Source organism: Podarcis liolepis (genome assembly GCF_965112155.1).
Source record: "Podarcis liolepis genome assembly, chromosome: 15".
NCBI lineage: Eukaryota > Metazoa > Chordata > Lepidosauria > Squamata > Lacertidae > Podarcis > Podarcis liolepis.
The window spans coordinates 20,351,527-20,373,947 of record NC_139566.1 but is presented as its reverse complement, the minus strand read 5'-3'; the positions used below and the strand labels follow the sequence as shown (position 1 = coordinate 20,373,947).

General features: G+C 43.0%; 1 protein-coding gene across 1 annotated transcript; it reads right to left on the bottom strand.

Annotated features, from left to right (window-relative positions):
* Positions 1-831: 831 nt before the first annotated feature.
* Positions 832-21,392, bottom strand: TOP6BL (TOP6B like initiator of meiotic double strand breaks). The gene is made up of 16 exons (XM_083478706.1): positions 21,284-21,392; positions 19,195-19,339; positions 18,039-18,092; positions 16,565-16,665; positions 14,837-14,920; positions 12,929-12,984; positions 10,872-10,943; positions 9,420-9,472; positions 8,827-8,961; positions 7,043-7,180; positions 5,365-5,486; positions 5,025-5,135; positions 3,840-3,938; positions 3,011-3,134; positions 1,563-1,831; positions 832-960 (listed from the first exon to the last, which is right to left on the bottom strand). The coding sequence occupies exons 1-16, from the start codon at positions 21,311-21,313 to the stop codon at positions 907-909; spliced, it is 1,647 nt and encodes a 548-aa protein (XP_083334832.1). The 5' UTR covers positions 21,314-21,392; the 3' UTR covers positions 832-906.
* Between the last annotated feature and the right edge of the window lie 1,029 nt (positions 21,393-22,421).

Sequence of the window (22,421 nt, the reverse complement as noted above, 5' to 3'; positions counted from 1 at the left end):
CGGGGCGGGGGCTCCACCCACCGCCCACTTCGCGGCTTGCAAGCGTTTCCCACGGCAAGCTCCACCCCCTCCCCACATTGCAGCGGTTGCACCGCGCTCTCTCTCCCCCTTCCCCCCCCCAGTCCCCCGCTGCGAACAGACTGGTACTCCTCCCCCCCTTCATGCCCCAAGTCGATAAACGGAATGGTTTCGTTTTCCAATACTGTATTCATTCGCCCAACTTCTCTTCCTAGGAAGAGGGGAGCCACCATTTATTTTTACTAATTGTAAGACAATCAGCAAATGCACAATTGTGAGGAGAGCTTCACCTACTGAATTTCTGTCTGCCATCCAGCTACGAAAGGCAGGAGCTCCCCTCACTTTTTGAAGAACAACAAAAAAGGCTCCCCATAATTTTCTGTGTATTTCTTTTGAAACTTTCCTCCTAAACTATGCCTCTTTGGTAAGGGCAAAAGTCCCCAAACTGCTTTGCTCTGCGTCTCCCCCTGTCTCTCTGAGCTTTCCTGCCCAGAATATCATTGCAAATTTCTCCAACCCACCCCCTTTCCTTTGGCAAATATGGAACCTGCCTTCACAAACTACATTCCTGCCCTGCACTTCTGGTGGTTGTATGCTCTTGTGTGCATGCTCTGACAATGCTTTTCCTCAGGACATGCCTGCCAATAATTTTTCAGGATTCTGCACTCCAGTGAATTGGTGTCTCTCCAAAATCAGGCAGGTGGGAGATTTTACTTTTCTTGGGTCCAGCAATAGTGGTGGATATTTATTTGCCAAGGTTACATATTTGCTCTCCAATTCATCTTTGTAATAGAAGGGAAGTGAGACCATTAATGATTTCCCCCCTTACATTGGCCTGCACAGAAATTCCAGAATGCAGAAATGCAATGTCCTCAGGCTGCAACCATTTCAGGATGTCCACTTGGCCAATTTTGAGACCTCTTGTTTCCAAAAGTAATCATCCTGTAATACAAAAGTGAAATCAAATAAGGACATCAGAGAGAAGACTATCTTCAGATTTACACAGAAGCCTGTCCTAATATTATGTTCATATTCAGAGTCCCTCTGAGTTCCCACACTCTGAAGTTAGGTGGGTGGTGGCCAGGGAGCTAGCATTGTTAAATGCAGGACCAGAGAGCCTTGCTTGGTGCTAGATATCATGCCCTTTGGTTCCCCATTGAAATCGTTCTTATTTTCCCAGCCTTTCCAGAATATTTTGTACGTTTTTTACATTACATGTTAAAAACAGGTTTTGTCAACTAAGAGTTGTTGAAACTGATTCCATTGAAGATCTGTATTTACCCAGTTTTGAAAAGTGGAAAGGGCCTCTCAAAATGCCTTGCAAACCAGCTGTGAATACTGCTTCTCCACTCTTGGTCTTGTTTTGCAGATGGGTTGATAGAACTCACTGGTGCTCCTTTGATAACATATTGGGGATCTTTGGCAATTAACCATATGACTAGTGGCACCTACTCCCTACACTGCTTTCTTTTGGTTATTAACTGGAACTGGGATGGGCCTTTTCATTCTGCTTTGGTTTCATGGTGCAATATTTCTTGACAAACCTGCCATAGATTTTCATTGCATCGGATTTTCTTCACTGAAGGACCTGCAGACACCACCTGGCTTTTATCTTGGAGAGCATCACACCCAATTTTAGTTGGATGTGAGAAGAAAGAGCTTGAAGAGGTGCCTGATTCTGCTAACAGACTCTTGTTCTTTTCCTTGCTTTTAGCCGCCCCAGTGACATGTGGGTCTCCTGAATCCTCCACATGGATCTTCCTGCTTCCTTTTTGGCTCATTCCACCACAGTCTGAATTGACAAACAGAAATCCTGCAGAACATAAAACCAGGGCAGGACACCCTTGGTGTTCATGAAGCCACACACTCAAGTACAATTTGTGAACCACAAACATGTACAGGTGTAATTAACAATGCTGAAACAACACAAAAGCTCAGATCAACCAAACAGAACTACCATTATGCTTCTCTCATTCTTTAATTAATCTCATGTCACACACATGCAAAATTCACTTAGAGCATCTGGTGAGGAGGGTCTGTTTTGGATTTCTTTGCCTTCTAAACCCAGATTTGCCTTTGCAGCTTTCACAGTCCCTTTGCCTTAGATGGAATTGTTCTCTGTTGATTTTTCTACAGACTTGCTAGTGTTACTTTAAATATTCTTTCTATTTCTATGCTGCTTTTGAATTATCTTGTGATGGCTGTATTGCTGCTTCGAAGGTTCCTGGCAAGTCAAAAGTTGACTTAAAATTTTATTAATAAATGGGGGCCACCCACCAATGCCCTTTCTTCAACTGGATAATTTCTTATTTACATTGTAACCCAATAGCTTCATCTACTGAAAGGTGAAGAAATTACTGTACAATCCTCCTCAGCCACCCCAAGTACACCCAAATTATAAATACACCTGGTCTCCACCAAGCATAGTCTGTTCCTAAGATAATCAGCTTCAACCCTGGCTTTCAGTTATCTCATCTGGATGCCTTGGGAGCCAAAGTAAGGCAGGTGACTAGCTGATGGGATGTTTCTCATAGGTTTAATCAGGAGTCCAGATACCACATATAACAGAGCTCCATATAATTCAGACAGACAAGAGACTAAAGGTTAATATTCCAAACCTTTGATCCCTTCAAAATCCTACTTCAAAAGGACCTGAAGACATTTCATTCTCAACATCACAAGAACCAGCTGGTGCTAGGACTGTGTTTTGAGCATTATATAATGTAATTACTGCTGAAAATAACTCACTAAATGAGCTGCAGATTGTTAAGGAGCCACTACTGATTTTGTGTGTGTGTCCAAGGCCTATAGGGAAACCTGCAGCAGCATCGGGAGGGGCAGTCTCTCTCATCATCTAAACTCCAGGATCTCTGCCCTGCCTTTCTTTCTCTCTCTTAATTACATTAAGTACATCTGATAAAACAAGCGTTCCAACAATGTACAACAAACTGGAACTCTGTCTTGACTTCATGCACACACTTTTCTGATGTACCTTTTCCTCCTTGCTCCAGCTGTGCAGAACTGAAGTTCGAGCCCAATAACTTCTGGTGATTGGTGGGTAAAGGAAGGTCTGCACTAAGCAGCCCTCCTCCTGCCTCATCATTTTTAGGCAATGGCTGCAAAAGAAGAAAGGGGCACACAATAGATCATAGAGTCTTAAGAGTTGGAAGGGACCCAAGGGTCATCTAGTCCAACCCCCTGCAATGCAGGAATCTCAGCTAAAGCATCCATGACAGGTGGCCATTCAACCTCTGCTTAAAAACCTCCAAGGAAGGAGAGTCAATAATGTAAGGGAGGTGTTAGATCAACAGTACTAGAACTCTCTCAGCAAATTCACTCTGCAGGCCTGACCGGATAAGACATTTCATCTAGTCACATGTATCTTCATGAAATCAGTCACTATTATTATACCCCTTTTATAGGAAGGACAAATGAGGCTCAGAGGCTCAGATTATTGATTTGCTAAGCCCACTGTGAGTCCAGGGCTGAACTGAGAGCCCAAGCCCATCAGCAGACATAGGCGCCATCTATGCAGGGCCACGGGGACCCAGGCACTCACAAATTTTCAATAAGCACACTCCAGGCACCCTCTGTCGTTGGGGGCAACGTGGTGCACCTGTCAGCAGTCATCGTTAAAATATATTTCTCCACAAAATGGGCTAGCCTGAGATCTGAGCTGGATTCTAGAATAGATATTTTGGTGGAAGATTAACTCTTTGTTGTTAATAGTTGCAACTAGGACTGTTCTGAACAGAAGATGGATGGAGATAGCACAAGGATCTAAGGATGGGCAGCAAACACACTTAAGCAGAGAAACTTGCCCTACTGGTGTCACATGCACTGCTACATTTCCACTGGTTAAGAATGACTTTGTTGAAGGTATCTTTGATGGTCACTTGGAACTTCTGGGTATCTGCCACCTACAGATAATTAAATATAAACACAGGGAAAGAGAGAAACAGTTGTAGCTTTTACTCTCCACGTGGGAGGAAGTGAGCATGTCACTTTATTATTACAGTGGTACCTCGGGTTACAAATGCTTCAGGTTACAGACTCCGCTAACCCAGAAATAGTACCTCAGGTTAAGAACTTTGCTTCAGGATGAGAACAGAAATCGTGCGGCGGCGCAGCAGCAGGAGGCCCCATTAGCTAAAGTGGTGCTTCAGGTTAAGAACAGTTTCAGGTTAAGAACAGACCTCCGGAACGAATTAAGTACGTACCCAGAGGTACCACTGTATTCATTAGATTTATATACTGCCCTTTATCAAAAGATCTCCGGGCAGTTCACAAGGTAAAATGGACTCACTTAAATGAAGTAATTTAACTTTATTCATTACATTTATTTCCTACCTTTCCTCCCAGGAGCTCAAGGCAGTACAGTATACATGATTTCCTCTACAACACGCTCCCCACAGCATCTTATATTAACAACCCTGGGAAGGAGGTTAGGCTGATCGAGAGAGTGACTAGGCACAATGGGGATTTGTATCCAGGTCTCCCCAGTCAATGAACAACACTGTAACCACTACACAACCAGCTTCTCCTTGCCTTTGACATGCTAACCACTTCTTCCTCTCCTCTCAAGATTGTATTTTAACTCTGAGCAGTATAGCTTGAACATGTGTTTGTTCCATTCATCAGTTCACTTCCCTCTTCTTCCACATATGCCTTTCTAAAGTAAGTTCAAGGCATAAACCTTGAAAATCTCACTTCCTTATTCTATGTTTATTTGCACAGTTGTTACACCACCAATTCCAACTGCTCAGTGACATTTATTTTATATGAATATACTGGCCTTCACCTGAGTTACAGGACAGTGTGTGGAAACAAAAAAGGACAAACTTAATAAGCTATATACCAAACTAACATTACAGATGATACAAAAACATAATAAAACAACAGTTCCACAAGGGGGAACTCATAAAATTCAATCAGACCACTCCCCCCCAAAAAAAAAGCTTGGTGGAAGAGGTGCATTGTAACGGTACCTGTAACTCTGGCCATACCTGCAAAGACTGGAGGCATTTCCTTCTGAACTCACTGTTAGTGCTGCTTGAAACTATACTTGAAATGGCATCTGCCATGATGGGCAAAGATTGTGCCAGTTTCTGCTGTTCCTGTGAAGACCCAAGAGCATTGCATGGCATTTGGATGTCTTACAGCCTATAAAAACCAGAGCAAGATTTCCTTGTCCTCAGTCCCGACTCACTGCCAGCACTGGAAATCATACCACTTCTCCAGAGACAGATCTGTGACAAGAATTTGAAGATCCCCTACTCTCTGCCCCATGCCCCTCACCACAACTCTTAGCCTCAGTGGTCCTTGTCTTCTGCAGTGAACTCTCACCCGGGACACTTTGTAATGCTGCTCCAGGATCCTACTGACCACTCCTTGGATGCAGCCTTTCACAGCTTGTTTGCTGCACAACAGGATAGGAGAGAGATGTGATAGAATCACTTGCCGGTCCCCTGCATCACACAAAGAGTGAAAATGACAAAGGATTAAATTAAGGATTAAATCTAGGTAAAGGGCAGTGGATGCCAAGTGGTCAAGCTGCAAATATTATATGCAAAAATTAGTAAAAGAGGAATGTACCAAAACCTCAGAGATCACAGTAAGGTATGTTTTAAAGAAACAAATACACTTTTTGATATTATAGAGACAAATTGACCTGACTTGGCCCTCTAGAGAAGAACCAGGAAACAGGATGTCAGATAGGGACCAACCTTTTACTCATGAGCTTTATACTGTTTGAATGTAGGAATACTTAGCAAATGAAAAGGTTGGACTTCCAGAATACTATAAGGGCAATGTCTTTGTTAGGCCAACTAAAATGTCACAAAATAGTGTGCAAGCTTCTGAGTTCGCCAGAACTCTTCATCAGAGTGCTGGGGGAGGGGGGGTCGGCCATGAGTGCATCTTTTAAGAGCCTTAAGTTGTAATGGAGGAGGAGGCAGCAAACAAAGTTCTGCAGGTTTCAGGCTGCACCAAGGCACCTCTGAGGAGAAACAAAAACTGATTCCCCATCTCTGGGTGGGCAGCTATTACTCAGATCCAGTGCTATTTTTCTGGGGGGACACAGGGGTATGCATACACCTAAACATTTTGTGAATCTAAGTTTGGCCTCATTGAGGGGCAGTATTTCAATATGAGTAGGAAAATGAGAGTACCCCTAAAACTTTTTTAGGGGGGGGAAGCACTGCTCAGATCTGCCTCCATCCTCAGGGGAAACATGCAGGTTCCTTGTGTTTATTAAAAATATAACTGTTAAGTGCTGTGCTTGATAAAAATAAGTCAGAAGAAGCTATACTAGGCAGCTTTACCTAGCTGGAGCTGTTCCTCTCAGCAAATCCCCCAAAGCAGAAACTCTCATGGCAAAGACAATATCCTCTTCTTCAAATATGAAAGACTGCTTTTTTAAACCATGAGAAAACAAGTAGGGGATTACATGTTGAGAATTGTATAATGATGCATAGTAAGGAATCCAGAACAATTGACAAGTATCTGTTCTAGGATCCGAGCATGTAAAGGGCCAAAAGCAGTGAAAAGCTAAAAGAGTGCATACACTTGTTTTGGCTCTGCTTCTCCAATGCCCTGGATTCTGAATCTGTGTGCATGCCCTTCTGCTCACAGCCAATGTTGCAAATTGTTCTTTAACTGGGCAGTTATTTGAGGGAAATGGTCTCTAAACCACTTTCCCCCACCCTGGCAATTTGCATTTTGTCTGCCGCCCTGGGCTTTTCAGAAAGAAGGGCAGTATATAAATAATAATAGTAATTATTATTATTATTTGCTTTGTTTCTAAAGACAATAGCTGTGAGGCCCCACTAAATGTTCTAAAAACCACATCCACACAGAATTTGTATTTTTAGTGTGGGGTAAACATGACCCTAAATCTCAGTTTAAATAATTCATCATCTCTGGCCAGTCTTCAGATGGCAGATCATTCCAAAACTCATATGGTACATTATTCTATTACACTCCCCAGAATAAGGTAGAAATATAAATAAATAGCAGCATGTACAGAAATTATAGACTGTCTTGTCATTAAACTGATCTGAGTAGCTGAGAAAGAGGAAGAGCAGTAGCGTTTGTTCCTGAGCATCTGAGTCCTGTTGGTGGCTGGCATGAAGCTTGTATCTGATATCAGGTTTTGCAGTATCTAAGAGACAGAACACATCACATGGCATATATAGATAGCACCAAGGATGAATGACTGTATCAAATAAATTGGATGGTGTCAGGTAAACTTATTCCCCAGTATGTGCTTCACCCCCAGTTTTTAAAATACCTATCTTTTTGTTTTGAAACTCTTTAGTTTAACACCCCTGCTGTGCAAGATGGCAGATTTGAAGGCACTTTGAGGGCAAATGAAGACATTCCATCTTTGTACTTATGTCCACCTGCATATAATGATTGTGCAAGAATTTTTTAAAAAAATATTTAGATTTGTATTGCAAAGCTATAAAAAAAATCAAGTAGGGCCAGCATCTCTTTTTAAAAGGAGGCTGGAGCGCAGGGCCATTTGACAAGCCCTCAAGCCCCGCCTCATCCTGGAATAGTCACATGTGCTGGTGAGGACGGATGTCATACTGTATAGCCAAAGCCCAAGTGAATCATCAAGGCAGGTTTTTTTTATGCTATCTGCAGGAGGGAGACCACCCTCCTCTCCCTCTATTTCTCTAACCTGTTCTGTTATTCCAGTAGTAGATAGGTAGCCGTGTTGGTCTGCCATAGTCAAAATAAAAAAATTCCTTCCAGTAGCACCTTAAAGACCAACTAAGTTAGTTCTTGGTATGAGCTTTCGTGTGCATGCACACTTCTTCAGATACAGTGTATCTGAAGAAGTGTGCATGCACACGAAAGCTCATACCAAGAACTAACTTAGTTGGTCTTTAAGGTGCTACTGGAAGGAATTTTTTTTATCTGTTCTGTTATATGTTTCAAGTTGTTTACAGTTTAAAGAAAGTGGCTGGCCTCTTATGGTCAAAGCTGTATCACAAACCAGAAGTCAGTGGAAAGTTACTTCCTGCTCCAGCTGGCCACTGAACTTTTTTTACTCTGCCTCCAGGAGGACTTAACTCTTGCCTCTGTGCTCCACTCCTCCACTGACCAAGAAGCAGTGTGTTCAGTTTGAATGCAGAAGACACAGATTCCAACCTCAAGCTATGAAGCTTAGTGGATGGCCTTAGGTGAGCCACTCATTTCTCTCACCTATACCTAGAGACCTAACTACATGTTATATTGGTCGCATGCTTCCTTGCATGGTCCCTGGTTTCCCCACCACCAAATGTGTTGTTGCATGAGTTTTCACCAAGCATGAATGCTTGTTCAGTCATGTGTGATTATCCCTCAGGGTCCATTCCAGCTCTACAATTCTATTATTCCCAAATACTGTCCAATCACGCTTTTCCGTGCAAATATCCATATGTTCTTCCTAAACCAGTGATGATATCCCATCAACCTTCTGCTTAATTTATTTCATTCTAGCCAAATAATCTCTCCTTCTCTCTTGCATTTCATTAAAAACAACAACTTGCATTGGCTATTTCTGTTCACCAGATACCACCAGAACATTTTTCTTTTCTTACTTGTTACTTCTATGCATGAGTTGCTGGCAACCCTAAGTTATGGAGTTAATTAGGGTGATTAGGAAAGTTGTTATTTGCACTGAAAATACAATATACAAAATATTTCTGCTTTCAGTCCCAGGGGTTCATGAGACTCCCCCGAGAATTTAAAAGGATAGCATATATTTTTCATGTTCACACTGGGCACAAGTAGTTGTGCAAGTGACAAATATATCACCTTTACCTTCTTCCCAATGGGGATCTGAATTCAGTGTTGCCTGATAGCCATATTTCTCCCATGTTATTAGACATGAAGGATCTTTAAAAAAAGAACATGATGCTTCCTTTGTGGAGAACAATACAGGCAGACCTGCTGGGTCATAAAGAAAGACATATTACTAGCTAAGGAAAAAAAATCAGCAAATGAATGGTGGTATTGATATCACAGTACATGGGCGTAGCCAGGATTTTTGTTGGGGGAGGTAGGACTTGGTTAGGGCGGGCAGGACTTTTGTTGCAGGGGGGGCAGGGAGGGCAGAGCCAACATGATTAGTCAGTTAGTTAAGTATTTCTATTGTTTTACTTGATGGGGGGGCAGCTACACCTATGTTACAGTAGACCTGCAAACAGTGAACCTTACTCCATATAGATTCACTTTGACCTTCCACTCACTGATCACAGCAAAGGATACAGAGACAGCAGCTATTTGTGCTGGCTTGTTAGGGTATGGTTTCTGGCAGGGACACAGGGAGACAACAGGCATGAGCCTTAGCTCTCCACTGAAGCCTCTTTCAGCTACCTCATCTGGGATTAAGAGGCAAATAGGCTCACCAGTCATGGGGTGGATTTTGTCACAAGATGAAGGCACATCCCTGGCTGCTGACCTGGTCATACACACAAAAGAAAGGGATAAAGGGGTTTAGGAAGAAAACAAGGAAATAGCAGGAGGAAGGCAAGACTGGCCATGGGCAAAACCAGCTTTCTCCAACCTAGTGTCCCTCAGGTGTTTTGGACTGCAACTCCCATCAGCCCCAGCCAGCATGGAGGGCACCAGCTTGAGGAAGGCAGGGCTAAAGCATCGTATTTTCAGGCCACATCTGACATCCACCTGCACCTAACAGTGGGACCTGTACTGTGTTGACAGTTCAGATACTTTTGTATCAATCAGCACTCTATTAGGTTTGTTACATCTGTGAGCTAAACAAATTCAAATTATGCAATCAGGGGAAAACCCCCACATTTTGTGACTGGTTATGATTTGCTCAAGTTACACAGACTCACATAAATTTCATTAGAACACTAATTTGTTTTTGAGCAAACATACATGGGATTGCATAGCACCTTCTTTTTGCCACAGGCTAAGTTGTATATACACACACCACTTTGTGTAGCATAGCATGGTGAAAATCTCTTACAGTCAGTAAGAGAAGTGTAGCCTGCAACAAAATGTTGCGGTGTATCCTTGTTTTCTAATGGGAATCCTTCTGTTTAGGGTTTCAAGCCATCCAGCCTGCCATGGCGCCCTCCCCCACAATTACCCACTCAAAGTCCCTTAATTTTCCATGGCCACCTGGAGAGCATCTGAAGACATTCCATCTTCATACTTATTTAGGGAGTTGTGGGTATGTGGCACTGTCTCGTAGGTGCCTATGACAGGTCCCACTTGGCGGCTAGCTTTGGTTTTTCTAAGGTGCTTGTTTGACAAAAGCCAGGGATCCTTACTACACATCCAGCTCTCCGCTCCCATGTCCACCAGATGGCAACACAGACTGCTTATGAGATAAGGTGTTCTCTTCTACTTCTTTTTTTTTTAAAAAAAAACATCTCAGCCAGTATTTTTGCAAGCAAATAACTGAGGTGCCTAAAGCAGGGCTTTGTGACCAGAAGATTAAGGAGATGAAGGAAATATTCTGGCGCCCAGACTCCTTCACCCTGCAGCAGCATTGCTCAACCCTCTCAATGTCTGGCATTCATCCTAAATTCAAATTCGGCCAGCAATGGAAACTTACTAAGGTCACCTACAACAGTGCTCTAGTAGAGTTCCCGTAAACTGACACATGGCTTGTACAAAAGAACTTTCAGTCCATTGTGCCCAAAATCTTTTGGCTCCAGTTGTGTAAAACAGGAAGAATAACAGTTCTGCCCCCTTTTAATCTTTTCATCATGCCTCGTACAATCCCAAACATTCCACTAGTGCCCCTGAATTCCATCTCCATTATTAGTGCTCAAGAGTAACTGCTAACTTAGTGCCTGCAGTACAGACCCCTTCCTCCAACTCCTCACCTCACAAAATGATTCCCTTCACTCAGTAGTCTTGTCCCACCTGGCAGACATGTGGCAGCTCCCCTCTCTGTGCTAGACAGCAGAAGGAATATATATTTTGAACAATCACAGCATTTGTTTTGTTTTATCATGAAACAGAACACCAAAAAAAAAAAAAAACAAGACCCCTTCTACACCCTTTCCTTAGCAAGCAATGCTCACAATTTTCAATTAGCACTGCACACATTCTAAAAAGAGCAATACAGAATATGCTGCCGCATGACCAAGTTATATGACTGGGCCAGTCAATTTTCAAGAACTTTAAGGCACTTGAACTTTAGGGATAATAGCTTGGACCTGGACACCATATCCATCTTTTGAAGGGGAAAGAGAGAGACAAATGGAGATAAATAATATAAATAAGTGGGACGTACAACAACATGTCACAGAATAGAGTGCCCCCATTTAGGGCACTGAAGAGAAATGAAACAGCAGCAGCGGATTTGCTTTGGGTTTTGCTTTGCTTTTCAGATTCTCCCAGGATTGGGAAGTTCATTAGCTTTCAGTTATAGAGAGTGCAAGATAATTTACTAATGCTGTTTAGACTCTGACAGTTTCAGGACCTTTAACATACAAATTACACTGGGGTGTATATGCTTACAACTTCACTGCTGCTAGCCACTTGCCAAAAGTGAATAACAATTCCTCCCTGAAAAGGAGCTTACTAAATGCACTACTGAAAACACTCTGACCTGCAGGCAAGACATAGAAAAATCCAGAAGTATCTGTAAAATGTGAATTCTGTAGTTTTCTCTTATGGACCTTTTCTTTTTAAGCTAAAATAGAGAATCAAAGCTGATCTTTCTTTGTCCTTTATATTCAACAAAATGGTGTATGAGATTTTAAAGGTATTGATAAAAGGGAGATGAAGATTATGTTTTGAGATTAGGAACAAAAATGCTAACACAAACAATTTAAGATAAAGGAAGTCTGGGCAGTACTATCCATCTCCCCCCCCCCCCCCGCCCCACTTTTTACACGAAAAATGAGATTGGGCTTTAGAGCTGCAAGACTATGTGCATGGCTATGTACATATTGTTGCCTTAAAAGGTTGCTAGGTCATTCTTTTTCTCAATTCAGATCAAAGCTGGTGTGGAGCAGAACACATAAAAATGCAGTATTCTTAAGAAATGACAGGATAGTTACGGATTGTGGCTAACATTGTGTGCACACTTCACAAACCAGCAGCAGGTGCACATTGGATGCAGAGTAAACAGGAGTGCGCACACAGCCTTAATGTTAAATAAGAGCCTGTTCAGCCTAACACAGGCCACACTGCCAAGTGCCAAATCATTGGCAACTTATTCAGGGCAGTTAAATTTCAGACTCTTCTGAAGCCATTGAAAGGAGAACAGGACATCCTTTGTTCTTGGCACACACTGAGTAGGAACTGACAGCAAAGCCACCAGGACAGACCTGCCTGCAGAATTCAACACGGGCAATTCTGCAGATCAAATGAGATTGACAGAGACTCTCACAATCTCTCCTGTTCTCAAGGAAAACCTGTAAGTACGTTGGCCCTAAAATGTTTAGTTTAGAAACCATATATACATTTGAGATGGAAGTTTGCCTGTAGGCTTTTGAAGTGACAACAAAAGACAATAAAGACATCTAGGTTTAGCAGTTTGGACTTATGAAGATGAAAGAAAGCCCCAAGTACCTCAGGATACATGTTTGGGTTGCAACCCTGAGCAGGAGCTGCCCTGCTAGCAGGTAAAGGATGCACGGCAATATTGTTTTTATTTTGGGGGAGGTGGAAGTTCAGGTCCCTTGTAGTATCATACAATGATTATGCTATACTGGGTCATGGTTAACTCAGTCATGGATAGCAGGTGTTTCTGGTATCTGCCACACCTATAGAGAAAAGGCATGCCTCATCTCTCTTGTTGCCAGGCCAGGGGCTGGGTTCTTTCCCCCCCTTTTCAGCAGGTGTGATAACTATTGTTTCATGTCAACTGGCAGAACAATTGAACCTTATAAACCATCAATATTACTTTGTGGTGGAAACATTTACTCACTTATAGGTCTCAGCAGAGATTGAGCCGTTCACTTTTACACAATAATGAAATTTTACCTACAGAGTAGAGCAATAGAGAATTCAACTTAGACTCAAAACAGCAAAGAAACATAGGAAGTGGCTTTCTATCAAGACAGACAATGGGTCCATCTAAGCTCAATTTTGCCTCTTGTGTCATCTGGTGGGGGGTGGGATGGGCAGGGAGGATCTGCATCCCGATCTGTGCTAGGATGGAGAAGTGCTGAGAGACTGCAGGGCCCATGGTAAGCCAGGCAAAAAGCACAATGTTTTAGTAAAGAAGGAGTGAAAATTAATAAGGAATATGGGGGCTGTGATGGAAGTTCATAAGAAACAGGGGGAAATGAATAAGTGGTGAAAAATAATAAAAATTATTTGTAACGGCCAGAAATACTGGCTTCTACCATGCCCAACCTTTGCACTTCACCCACCCACCTTTGCACTTCAGCCATGGACACTTCGACATGTGGCCCCAGAGGGTTTGCCACCTGTCAATCCCTGGAAAATGTTAACCATCCCTCATCTACACTGTCTGGCAGTAGCTCTCCAAGGTCTCAGACAGGAGCCTTTCCCAGCCCCACCAGAAGATGGCAGGGACTGAACCTGGGAACTTTTGCATGCATAGTATACTGAGCTACAGCCTTTGCCTGTAAAACTGGGTACGAAGAGATGGGATCCCCACAGTAATCAATATATTTGTAGCTATGACTAAGTACAGGTGAGCCATATGAAACACAAAGCAATTTTATATCCTGCAGTATGACCTACATCCAAGAGTTTAATCAGAAAATGTTGGCAAGTATTCCCCCCCCCCCCGCCCTGCCTTTCCTGCAGCATAGTGGGTGGGCTGAAGGAAGAATACCTCTCAGAAAGTGCTATGTTAGTCCTCAATCCTGACATTGGGAGGCATGGCTTCTGAGTTGGAGATATGGCTTCCATGAGGTTCTCATCCCCAACAATCTCTACTTTTACAAAACACACTTTGGCTGGTGCACATTTGTTTTCAGTGTCTAGGTGGTGTGTTGACTGGGGGCTGGGAGTAATACTGAAGTACTAGCTATGTCTCTCCCCTTCCTGCCTGTTCTTTTGTCAATCAACCTACGGCCCTCATATATTTCAATTAACTTTGCACCTGTGCTTATTGGCATGCTATCATTAAGCAATCACTCCTCAAGAAATGCAGAGTAAACTTTGCATGAAACCCAGAGTAAACAATAGGTTTACATGCAGACAATGGCTGTGTGCATGCCTAGTTCTGTCCACTTCACGCCCTAGCTCTGCCAGCAACCATTGAAGCATGGCAGATGTGGCAGGCACTAAACCCATTTAATCTCATTCCCTTTTAAATACCTTTAGACACAATGTGTGTACACACCAAGCCCCATGTTGGCATTCTTCATATTGTATAAGAACTGCAAAATATGCATTTCCTCCCTTGTATGAAAATAATAGAATTAAGTCAAACAACATCGGGGGGGGGGATCCTAGCACAGGGGTAGGCAAACTAAGGCCTGGTGACCAGATCCGGCCTGCAGACGGTCTGGAAATCAGTGTGTTTTCACATTAATAGAATGTGCTATTTTATTTAAAATGCATCTCTGGGTTATTTGTGGGGCATAGGAATTCGTTCATTTCCCCCCAAAAAATATAGTCTGGCCCCCCACAAGGTCTGAGGGACAGTGGACCAGCTCATTGCTAAAAAAGTCTGCTGACCCCTGGTCTAGCACCTGGACTGCTTCAAAGGTCAAGAATGAGAACTATCCTCTTATTCAGCTCCTTGAACATCTTCCTAACCCCCCAACTTCGCACCCCTGTTTTCAACAAACTAGTCCTGAGGAGGCTTCAGATGGAATGATATTCTACAAAACCAAACACAGAAGTGGAATCTTACTGTTGTGTGCGTAAGGCTGATCCGGTGGATGAATTGCTTCAATGCCAAACAGTCCTCCTGGATAGCTCCAGATTTCTCATCAAGCTGAAAAGCCACAAGATGCACCATGTTAAGAGCCCCTTTCCAAAAACTTTGCCTTAAAGCAGTATTTTATTCCGTAAGCTACCAAAGATCTCAATTTATTTCACGTCACCGCTTTGTGTGGCCATCAAATCCTCGGTTTCAATTTACAGACTGAAAACACTGGTGAGGGAAAGAAGAGGGCATGCAATTCTTTCTTTGTTACTGTAAAGCACTTTAAGCCAACCAGGACCTGTGAAGTGCAGCACTTTATATTTCAAACAAACAAGACTCCTGTTTCCTCTTACTGTCTGTTTTGTGAAATGTGGGAACCAATAAATTTTTAATACATCTGTTTGCACATGGCACAACCCACTCCCTTACATAAGAGAGAACGTGCAAGGGGATTTTTTTCACTCACCAGTTCAAATTGGAATCTAGGTCCTTGAACCTGTCATTATGCTGTAAAGAAGAATCAGGCCACTGACTTTAACTTTGGGGATAGTTGTACCAGAAGAACTAATGTGCTTTTCATTTATGGTGGTGGTGCAGGAATAACTCCCTGCCTCCCAGCAGTTTTCTGTGGATTCTAGGCATCTATATAGCCCATTTTACTGTACATATGTTCTAGAAAACACTGTGACAGCAACGGCAGTTTTGGAGCAGGTTTCAGTTTTGTAGGGCAGATAAGTAGGGCTGGTCTACAAAGCTGTCCCACCTAAACATCTCTCTGAAGAGAAGGCCAGAGGCCAAGATACAGTACATGAAAAAGGGACAGCTGCAGATTGCCACCCTCTCACAGTTGTGAAGACTGGCACCATAAAAGCCAGAGGCTTTTGGAGATGTGAGTTCAGAGGCCCAAGACTCTTAGAAATGAAAACATGGACTTAGACTATGGTTGTTTAAAAAACAAAACAAAACAGTTAACATCACCTCTAGTTTAGCCCTCAGTCCTCTGCAGGAACAGAGGTAACATATTTATTTGCAAGCAACTATTATTAAAAAAACTAGAGAAAACTTTCAAGTTCAGGCAGTTGCAAAAAAAAAAAAAAAGAACCCCCCCCCCAAAAAAAGCACTAGCAAACCCTCCTGGGGCATGATCTTTCAGCAAAGAGCTATGAAGCTTTCATTGTTACATGGAAAGATATAACACCTTGCTGTTATATGCAGTTGCAGTACATTTCTAACCAGAGGCCTCACAGGAAATCTAATTGAAATATTGCAGGCCAGATCTTATAGGGCATCAGTGTTTGAGGAAAAGCAGCAGCAGGGATTTTAGAGAGATTTATAGCTAGCAAAACTGCAGACAGGCCAATATGTCCTCATAATTGTTCACAGGGCTGGCATCGATATGTCCAATGCCATCACATGGGTTGTCGTCATTGTGTACACATTCCCATTTACACTGCATCTAGTGTGCTCCAACTGCTAGTTTGGGAAGAAGTGAACACAAGTCATTAGCCACAATCCATATCTTTCCTGTAGTTTCTAATGAAATACTGCATTTTGATGTGTTTTTCCCCATCCTGTTTTGATCCAAATTGAGAAAAAGAACAACCTAGCTGTGTTTTAAGGTGATAATATGTGCACAACCTAAGGTATCATCCAGGCTCTGCAGGATTGCACCAGGTTTGAGAATTAAGGGCCAAGTCCACAAAAGGGTCTAACCTCAAAGGAGAGTTGAAAAGGCATGATGTCTATACATTCATGGGGACACCCCCTTCCACTCAAGGCTTTGCTCTGGCATAAAGGCAGCAAATCTTTCATTTCTGCAGGAGGGAAAATTACTAATGTAAGACAAACATTGTTAAGGCCAGCAAATACGTAAATCCTGTTCTCTGGATGAAACTATGGTTAGAAGACATGGAACGGAGGTTTGTATGTAGCTGTCCACAATACATCTTCCTTACAATGACTCGGGGATGGTGCTTTTAATGTTGGTTCCAGGTGCTGGCTAACAGGAACCCAGCATTAACAGTGAATAAGACTGGTACTGGCTTTTCCCTTAATGGTGCTTAAGGCATAGGGAGATGACCACTACAGTATATTTGGGGAGATTTAGTGACCAGTGGTCAGTCTGCTGTCTAGGAGCTAACTGGTGGTGGGTACCAGTAATTTCAAAGCCCCCCTCCCTTCTTTTCACTCTTTATCTTTAAACAGGGCTTTGACCAGGTAATCTTTCAAACCGAGGTCTGTTCTTTACAGAAGACTATCTGGCTTCCAAAGTAGAACACACAGCCACCCAAACAAGATAGAAAGGGGGAATTCAGTCTTGTGAAGGGAATGGGTGGGAGGATGGAGCACACATTCACACAGCTGGCTTCTTAATTATGCTTAAAAGGAAGCCAGTATTATGTCTGGACCAGTAAGCGCTGAGTGAATTTGCAATATTAGGACTCAGGAGGGAATCCCTATGTCTGACTGATCGCTTATAGCGATCTGTGGCTTTGCTCACTTGCCTGAAGCATCCCAAGTTACTGTTCTGTGGGTGGTGGTCAGGATTGTATGGGTCAAGGGAGGGGAGGTGGGTGGTCCTGTCTTTGGGCATATGAGGACTGAACTAAGTGGCCTTTTTTAGTCTCTTCCAACTCTGCCTCTAAAATGAAACTAGCAAGGTTTATATTTAGGACAGCTTTACCATGTTTTATTAGTCTGAAGGAGGAGACACAGATAAATCCCAGGGGAACACTGCTGCTCTTGCTGCGCAGAAACTGTGAAATTACCTGGCACCAACTAACTTCATTATGGGAAGAAAAGCAACTAGGCATTAAAACTCTCCCACACTGATGTTAGCATAGCATGTGAACAATTTCCTACCTAAGGCCATGGTTATATTATGTGGAGTAAGGTAGGACAGGCCTGAACTGATTTCACAAGGCTCAACTCGTGATTCCCCTCACCCCGTTTCAGACAATTCATGCCCCCTGTAGTCTTCTAAAAACAGTAGATGTCAAAAAAGGTAAGAGATTGCCCCTGCCTCCCTCTGCCATAAATTCAAGCATTGCCTGGGCCTTCTAAAGCTACCTGTAACTTAGGACATTATTATGGGATGCAAGCCTTAAGCCTGAGCTGTCTCCAAGATTAGGAAATCTACAGCCACAATCTGGAACCTTCAGACATTGGTAACTGAAAGGCTATTTACCTCTACACATCTGATCACTGAGAAGTTTGTAGCAGAAGTCACCTTTTGCTGAAACTGCAGGAACAAACAATGGACTTTTATTTACTGTATTTTTTCCAGATTTCTGTTCTATTAATAATGACATAACAAAATACAGCTTCCAGGCATGCAGTCTATTGCACCAAAACCACCAAATAGTCTTGTGGCACCTTAAAGGCTAACTCGTTTTTATTATGCCATATAACCTTTTGTGGATGAGAGCTCTCTTCATCTGATGCATGGAGTGTGATCAGGTGTCAAGGGGAAAGGGCAAAAGTCAGAGTTAAATGGCAGCGGAATGCAAAAAGTAAGGTCTGTGACAACTCAATTACTGCAGAAATGTATGTAAAATCTGCTTCACGACAGCAGTAATAGGAGAATCAAGACTGGTTGTAGCATGAGGGAGAGTGAGTACCTCAAGTGGTAAGTGCTGGGAGGACAGGACTATGTGTGCCAAGTGGCCTGCCTTGCACCTCTTAAGCTAGCTTCCTGCCTACATGTACAGTGGTACCTCAGGTTAAGAACTTAATTCGTTCTGGAGGTCTGTTCTTAACCTGAAACTGTTCTTAACCTGAGGTAACACATTAGCTAATGGGGCCTCCCGCTGCCATCACGCCGCCACCGCACAATTTCTGTTCTTATCCTGAAGCAAAGTTCTTCATCCGAGGTACTATTTCTGGGTTAGTGGAGTCTGTAACCTGACGCGTCTGTAACCTGAGGCATCTGTAACCAGAGGTACCACTGTACAGTGAACAATGCAGACCTGTAGCCAGTGTTCTAGTAAGATTTAGCTGCCAATCAAGTCAGTTTTTTTGTATGAAATAGGAGGGAGTGACCTTTTGTCCTTTGCTCCAAGCAGCAAAATGTATTGGGTTGGCACTGTGATGAAAACACAAATCAGTTTAACCTTGCTGAGTAAAATGACAGTACAATGGGAAAGCTGGAAACAGTCATCCAAACTATTGGTAGTCATGCAGAGGGCAAGAGGGCCTGAAAATGGTTGCCCGGGTGGGTGGATTATTCCTAGTTAGTAAATATGAGGGCATTATCAAGTTCCACCTGCCTTCTTTTTTTACCCCTCTGTAAAATATAGACATTGTAAGAGTCCTTCTGAAGGCACCATTTAAACTATACTCACTAGTAGTAGTACAGTGGGAATGATGCACACGCTGGAAAGAATCTTCAATGTCCACCGAAACTACAAGTATCCGTTCTAATGTGGAAAATCCTTTTGACTGTTCTTCCTTTGCATACTGAAGGCGAACAAATAGATATTCTAGAATCTGAAATTGTAAAGAGCCTTGTGAAACATGCAATGAAACATGTAATCATATACACAAATTCTGTCCTGAAAGAAGAGTGTGGACACACACTATCCTGTTCTACTAATTTGAGCACTGGCAGGATTGAAACCACCACCTGGCCTTGGAAATGGGATGGTCTGGTGTCATGCCCTAAAAGCTTCAATGGGATTACAGGCAATTCTGGGTCCAAGGCGGCATTCAGTTTCTCTTACTGCTACCACACAATTCTAGAATACCAATGTTACTCAAAGCTTTTCTTTCATCCCAAGGATTGTAGTATGATTTTTTACTGTGTCTATTTTGAATTTCCAAGCAGGGTTCTTTCTCTAAAAGGTTTGAATATCAGAAATAACTATAAGGAGGTTTTATTTTAGGATAGAGGTCTCATCCAGACGAGTTCTATATAAAGGTTATCAGTCTTAGAAATAAATATCTGCTACTGGGGTTTTTTCTACTTTTGCTTCCTGAAACTGAATGGATCAGGCGCTCTTAATCCAGGAGTAAATTCTGAAATCTTGGCTGGGGAATCACAGCAAACCTGGAGGGAGAAAGTCCTTTGGAAGAAAACAGCTTGCAACAACAAATGTTGTCTGTCCTAGGGGAAGAAAATGTTTGGGGAAAACACTGGCAAAGTATACTGAATAGCAAAGCCTTTCTCCTCCAGCAGCCCTAGATTCTGTAATCCCTGGCAGCAAGGTAAAAAGTGGATTAGAATGTATCAGGCAGCACCACTGCCAGCATCATTATATCTTCACAGAGGTTTTCCCTCAGGTGGGAGGTTTCCAAAATGCCCCACATCAACTGAATGCCATTGTTTTAGCCCCTAATGTTTCTCTACATAATATACAAAAATCCTAGCTTTAATTTGACCATTGAAGATTTTGCTCAATAGAAGCTTCCCTCAAACTGAAAGCAACAAGGCCCTGAGCAATATGCAGCAGGTGTTCTCAGCGGCCACTAGAGGGTAGAATAAGAGCATGTGCATCAATTAAGCATAGAGGCTATAATATACAGCAATGCTGACTCTGGGCCATGTTGCTTCACAGGTCAGATAAAAATAAATTGTATTCAAATGCAATTATTGTAGTCTCCCCCACTAAAAGATGCTGTTCAGATTATCTGTTTTGGTCTTCAACACTAGAACACTTTGGCCATGTAGGTTATACTACCCAGACTTTACAGAAAGGGAAATTGAGACATGAAATGAAGTTAAAGTTAAATCCAAGCCCTTCTTTGAAGGAAGTCATGTGCTTTAAATGTGCACCAAATAAGCTTTAAATGTTTGATGTGGATTTCAGCCAGAAATTTAGGAAACTGGATAGTTTCCATTGTTATTTAGCCCTGGTGCCTATCCATGTAATACTGTATATCCCTGAAACAATGTGATGTTCGCTTTTCTTTTTCTACCTCAGATCTGTGGGGAAAGCCTGTTATGTACATTTCAACAAACAAGGAAAACCCCTGACCCCAAACTTCTGCCCCCTTCTTCCACAGTTCTTTCCTCTACCTTCCCTCACACAAGCTGCCACAAGTTGACCTCAAAAATTTAGGTCAACTTGTTGCTCCCAATGTTATCAGCTTGCCACCTTTTCTTTGTACCTCAGGCCAGGCCTCCCATTCCCCACCCCCCATCCCAACACCACCTCACAGCTACAAGCCCACCTGCTCCTCCTTGGTTCCCAGCACCCTCAACAACCTCCCCATCCTCATCCTCACACATCTTGAGGCGGTGTTTGTGATACTTTTTATAGTTGTGAGCTATGAGGGGGTTAATTAGCAAGGCAGGGAGAGTATGTGTGTGTTAAAATTAGTCCCCTCATAGCTCACTACTGTCAACCCCCCCTTCCTTTTTCACTTGAATCCATCACACATTTCAACCACATGAAATGCCTTCCCGCCCCATCCCAGGGGGCGCGCGCTCACCGTGCGAGTTGCCAGCGCCACGTCCCCCATGGCTAGGCGCGCGGCCGTCTCTTTTCCCGCGCAAAATTGGACACCATCCCTCCCCCCCCCTCGGGGACAGGAAAGCGCGCCCTCGCCAAGCGCGTCCCCGGCTCCTCCCTCTTTCAGTCAAGAGCCAGACCCGTTCCTTCTCCCTCTTCAAACCCCCTTTCTCCCTCACACCCCCCATCCTCCTCCTCCAGGTACAATAACGATGATGATAGTAATGATGATTAGTATTTACTGACCCTTCACGCCCACTCGCTTTCAACCCTCACTATTTCTGTAACTATATCGATCAGTCCTTCGATATTGCTAAGTTTAGGTGACGCCTCCCCCCCCCCCCCGTTTATAATTACAGTATCTTCATTTTATGTCTCAGGAACATTTCCCCCCGCCCACCACTCCAGCAACACACTTTTAATTCCACCTCTAGCCTTATATTATTATTTATTGAATTTATATACTGCCCTATACCCAGAGGTCTCAGGGCAGTTCACAGAACAAAATCAAAATGTTGTTGTTGTTGTTTAGTCGTGTCTGACTCTTTGTGACCCCATGGACCAGAGCACGCTAGGCACTCCTGTCTTCCACTGCCTCCCGCAGTTTGGTCAAACTCATGCTGGTAAAAACCATAAAATATATAATCAAAATAAAAACAACAGCCCAATAACACACCACCACCACCAAAAAACACCCCACATTTTAAAAGGACGTAGGATGTCAATCCAATCAATCAAAACCCTGGTTAAAAGGGACTTCAACAGATATCCCCCCCCCATATCTTTAAAGACGCTTTGTCCTCAAAAGAATTGACTGACACCCCCACCCAGGAGCTCATCAGATCCAGCAATCTCAGTAACACCCACTCCAGATTGATTGATTGATTGATTGATTGATTGCATTTATATCCCACCTTTCTCTCCAAGGAGCTCGAGGCATCCTATCTGGTTCCCCTCAATTAATCCCCACAACAGCCCTTTGAGGTAGGTTAGGCTGAGACCGAGCGACTGACCCAAGGTCACCCTGTGAGCTTCATGGCCAAGTGGGGATTTGAACTGCAGTCTTTCTTGGGTCCAAGTCCAGCATTCTAACCTAGCCCAACATTTTAACCTCTGCA

What these genes read in the sequence shown, in the direction of transcription:
- TOP6BL (XM_083478706.1), bottom strand. Translation starts at nt 21,313, where the DNA reads ATGGGGGACGTGGCGCTGGCAACTCGCACG. An exon ending in CAGTGATCAGATGTGTAGAG is followed by an intron (nt 16,666 to 18,038) that starts GTAAATAGCCTT and finishes TCCCTCCTGCAG; the next exon opens with AAATGAAAGATTTGCTGCCT. An exon ending in CAAGACAGTCTATAATTTCT is followed by an intron (nt 5,487 to 7,042) that starts GTACATGCTGCT and finishes TGTGTGATGCAG; the next exon opens with GGGACCGGCAAGTGATTCTA.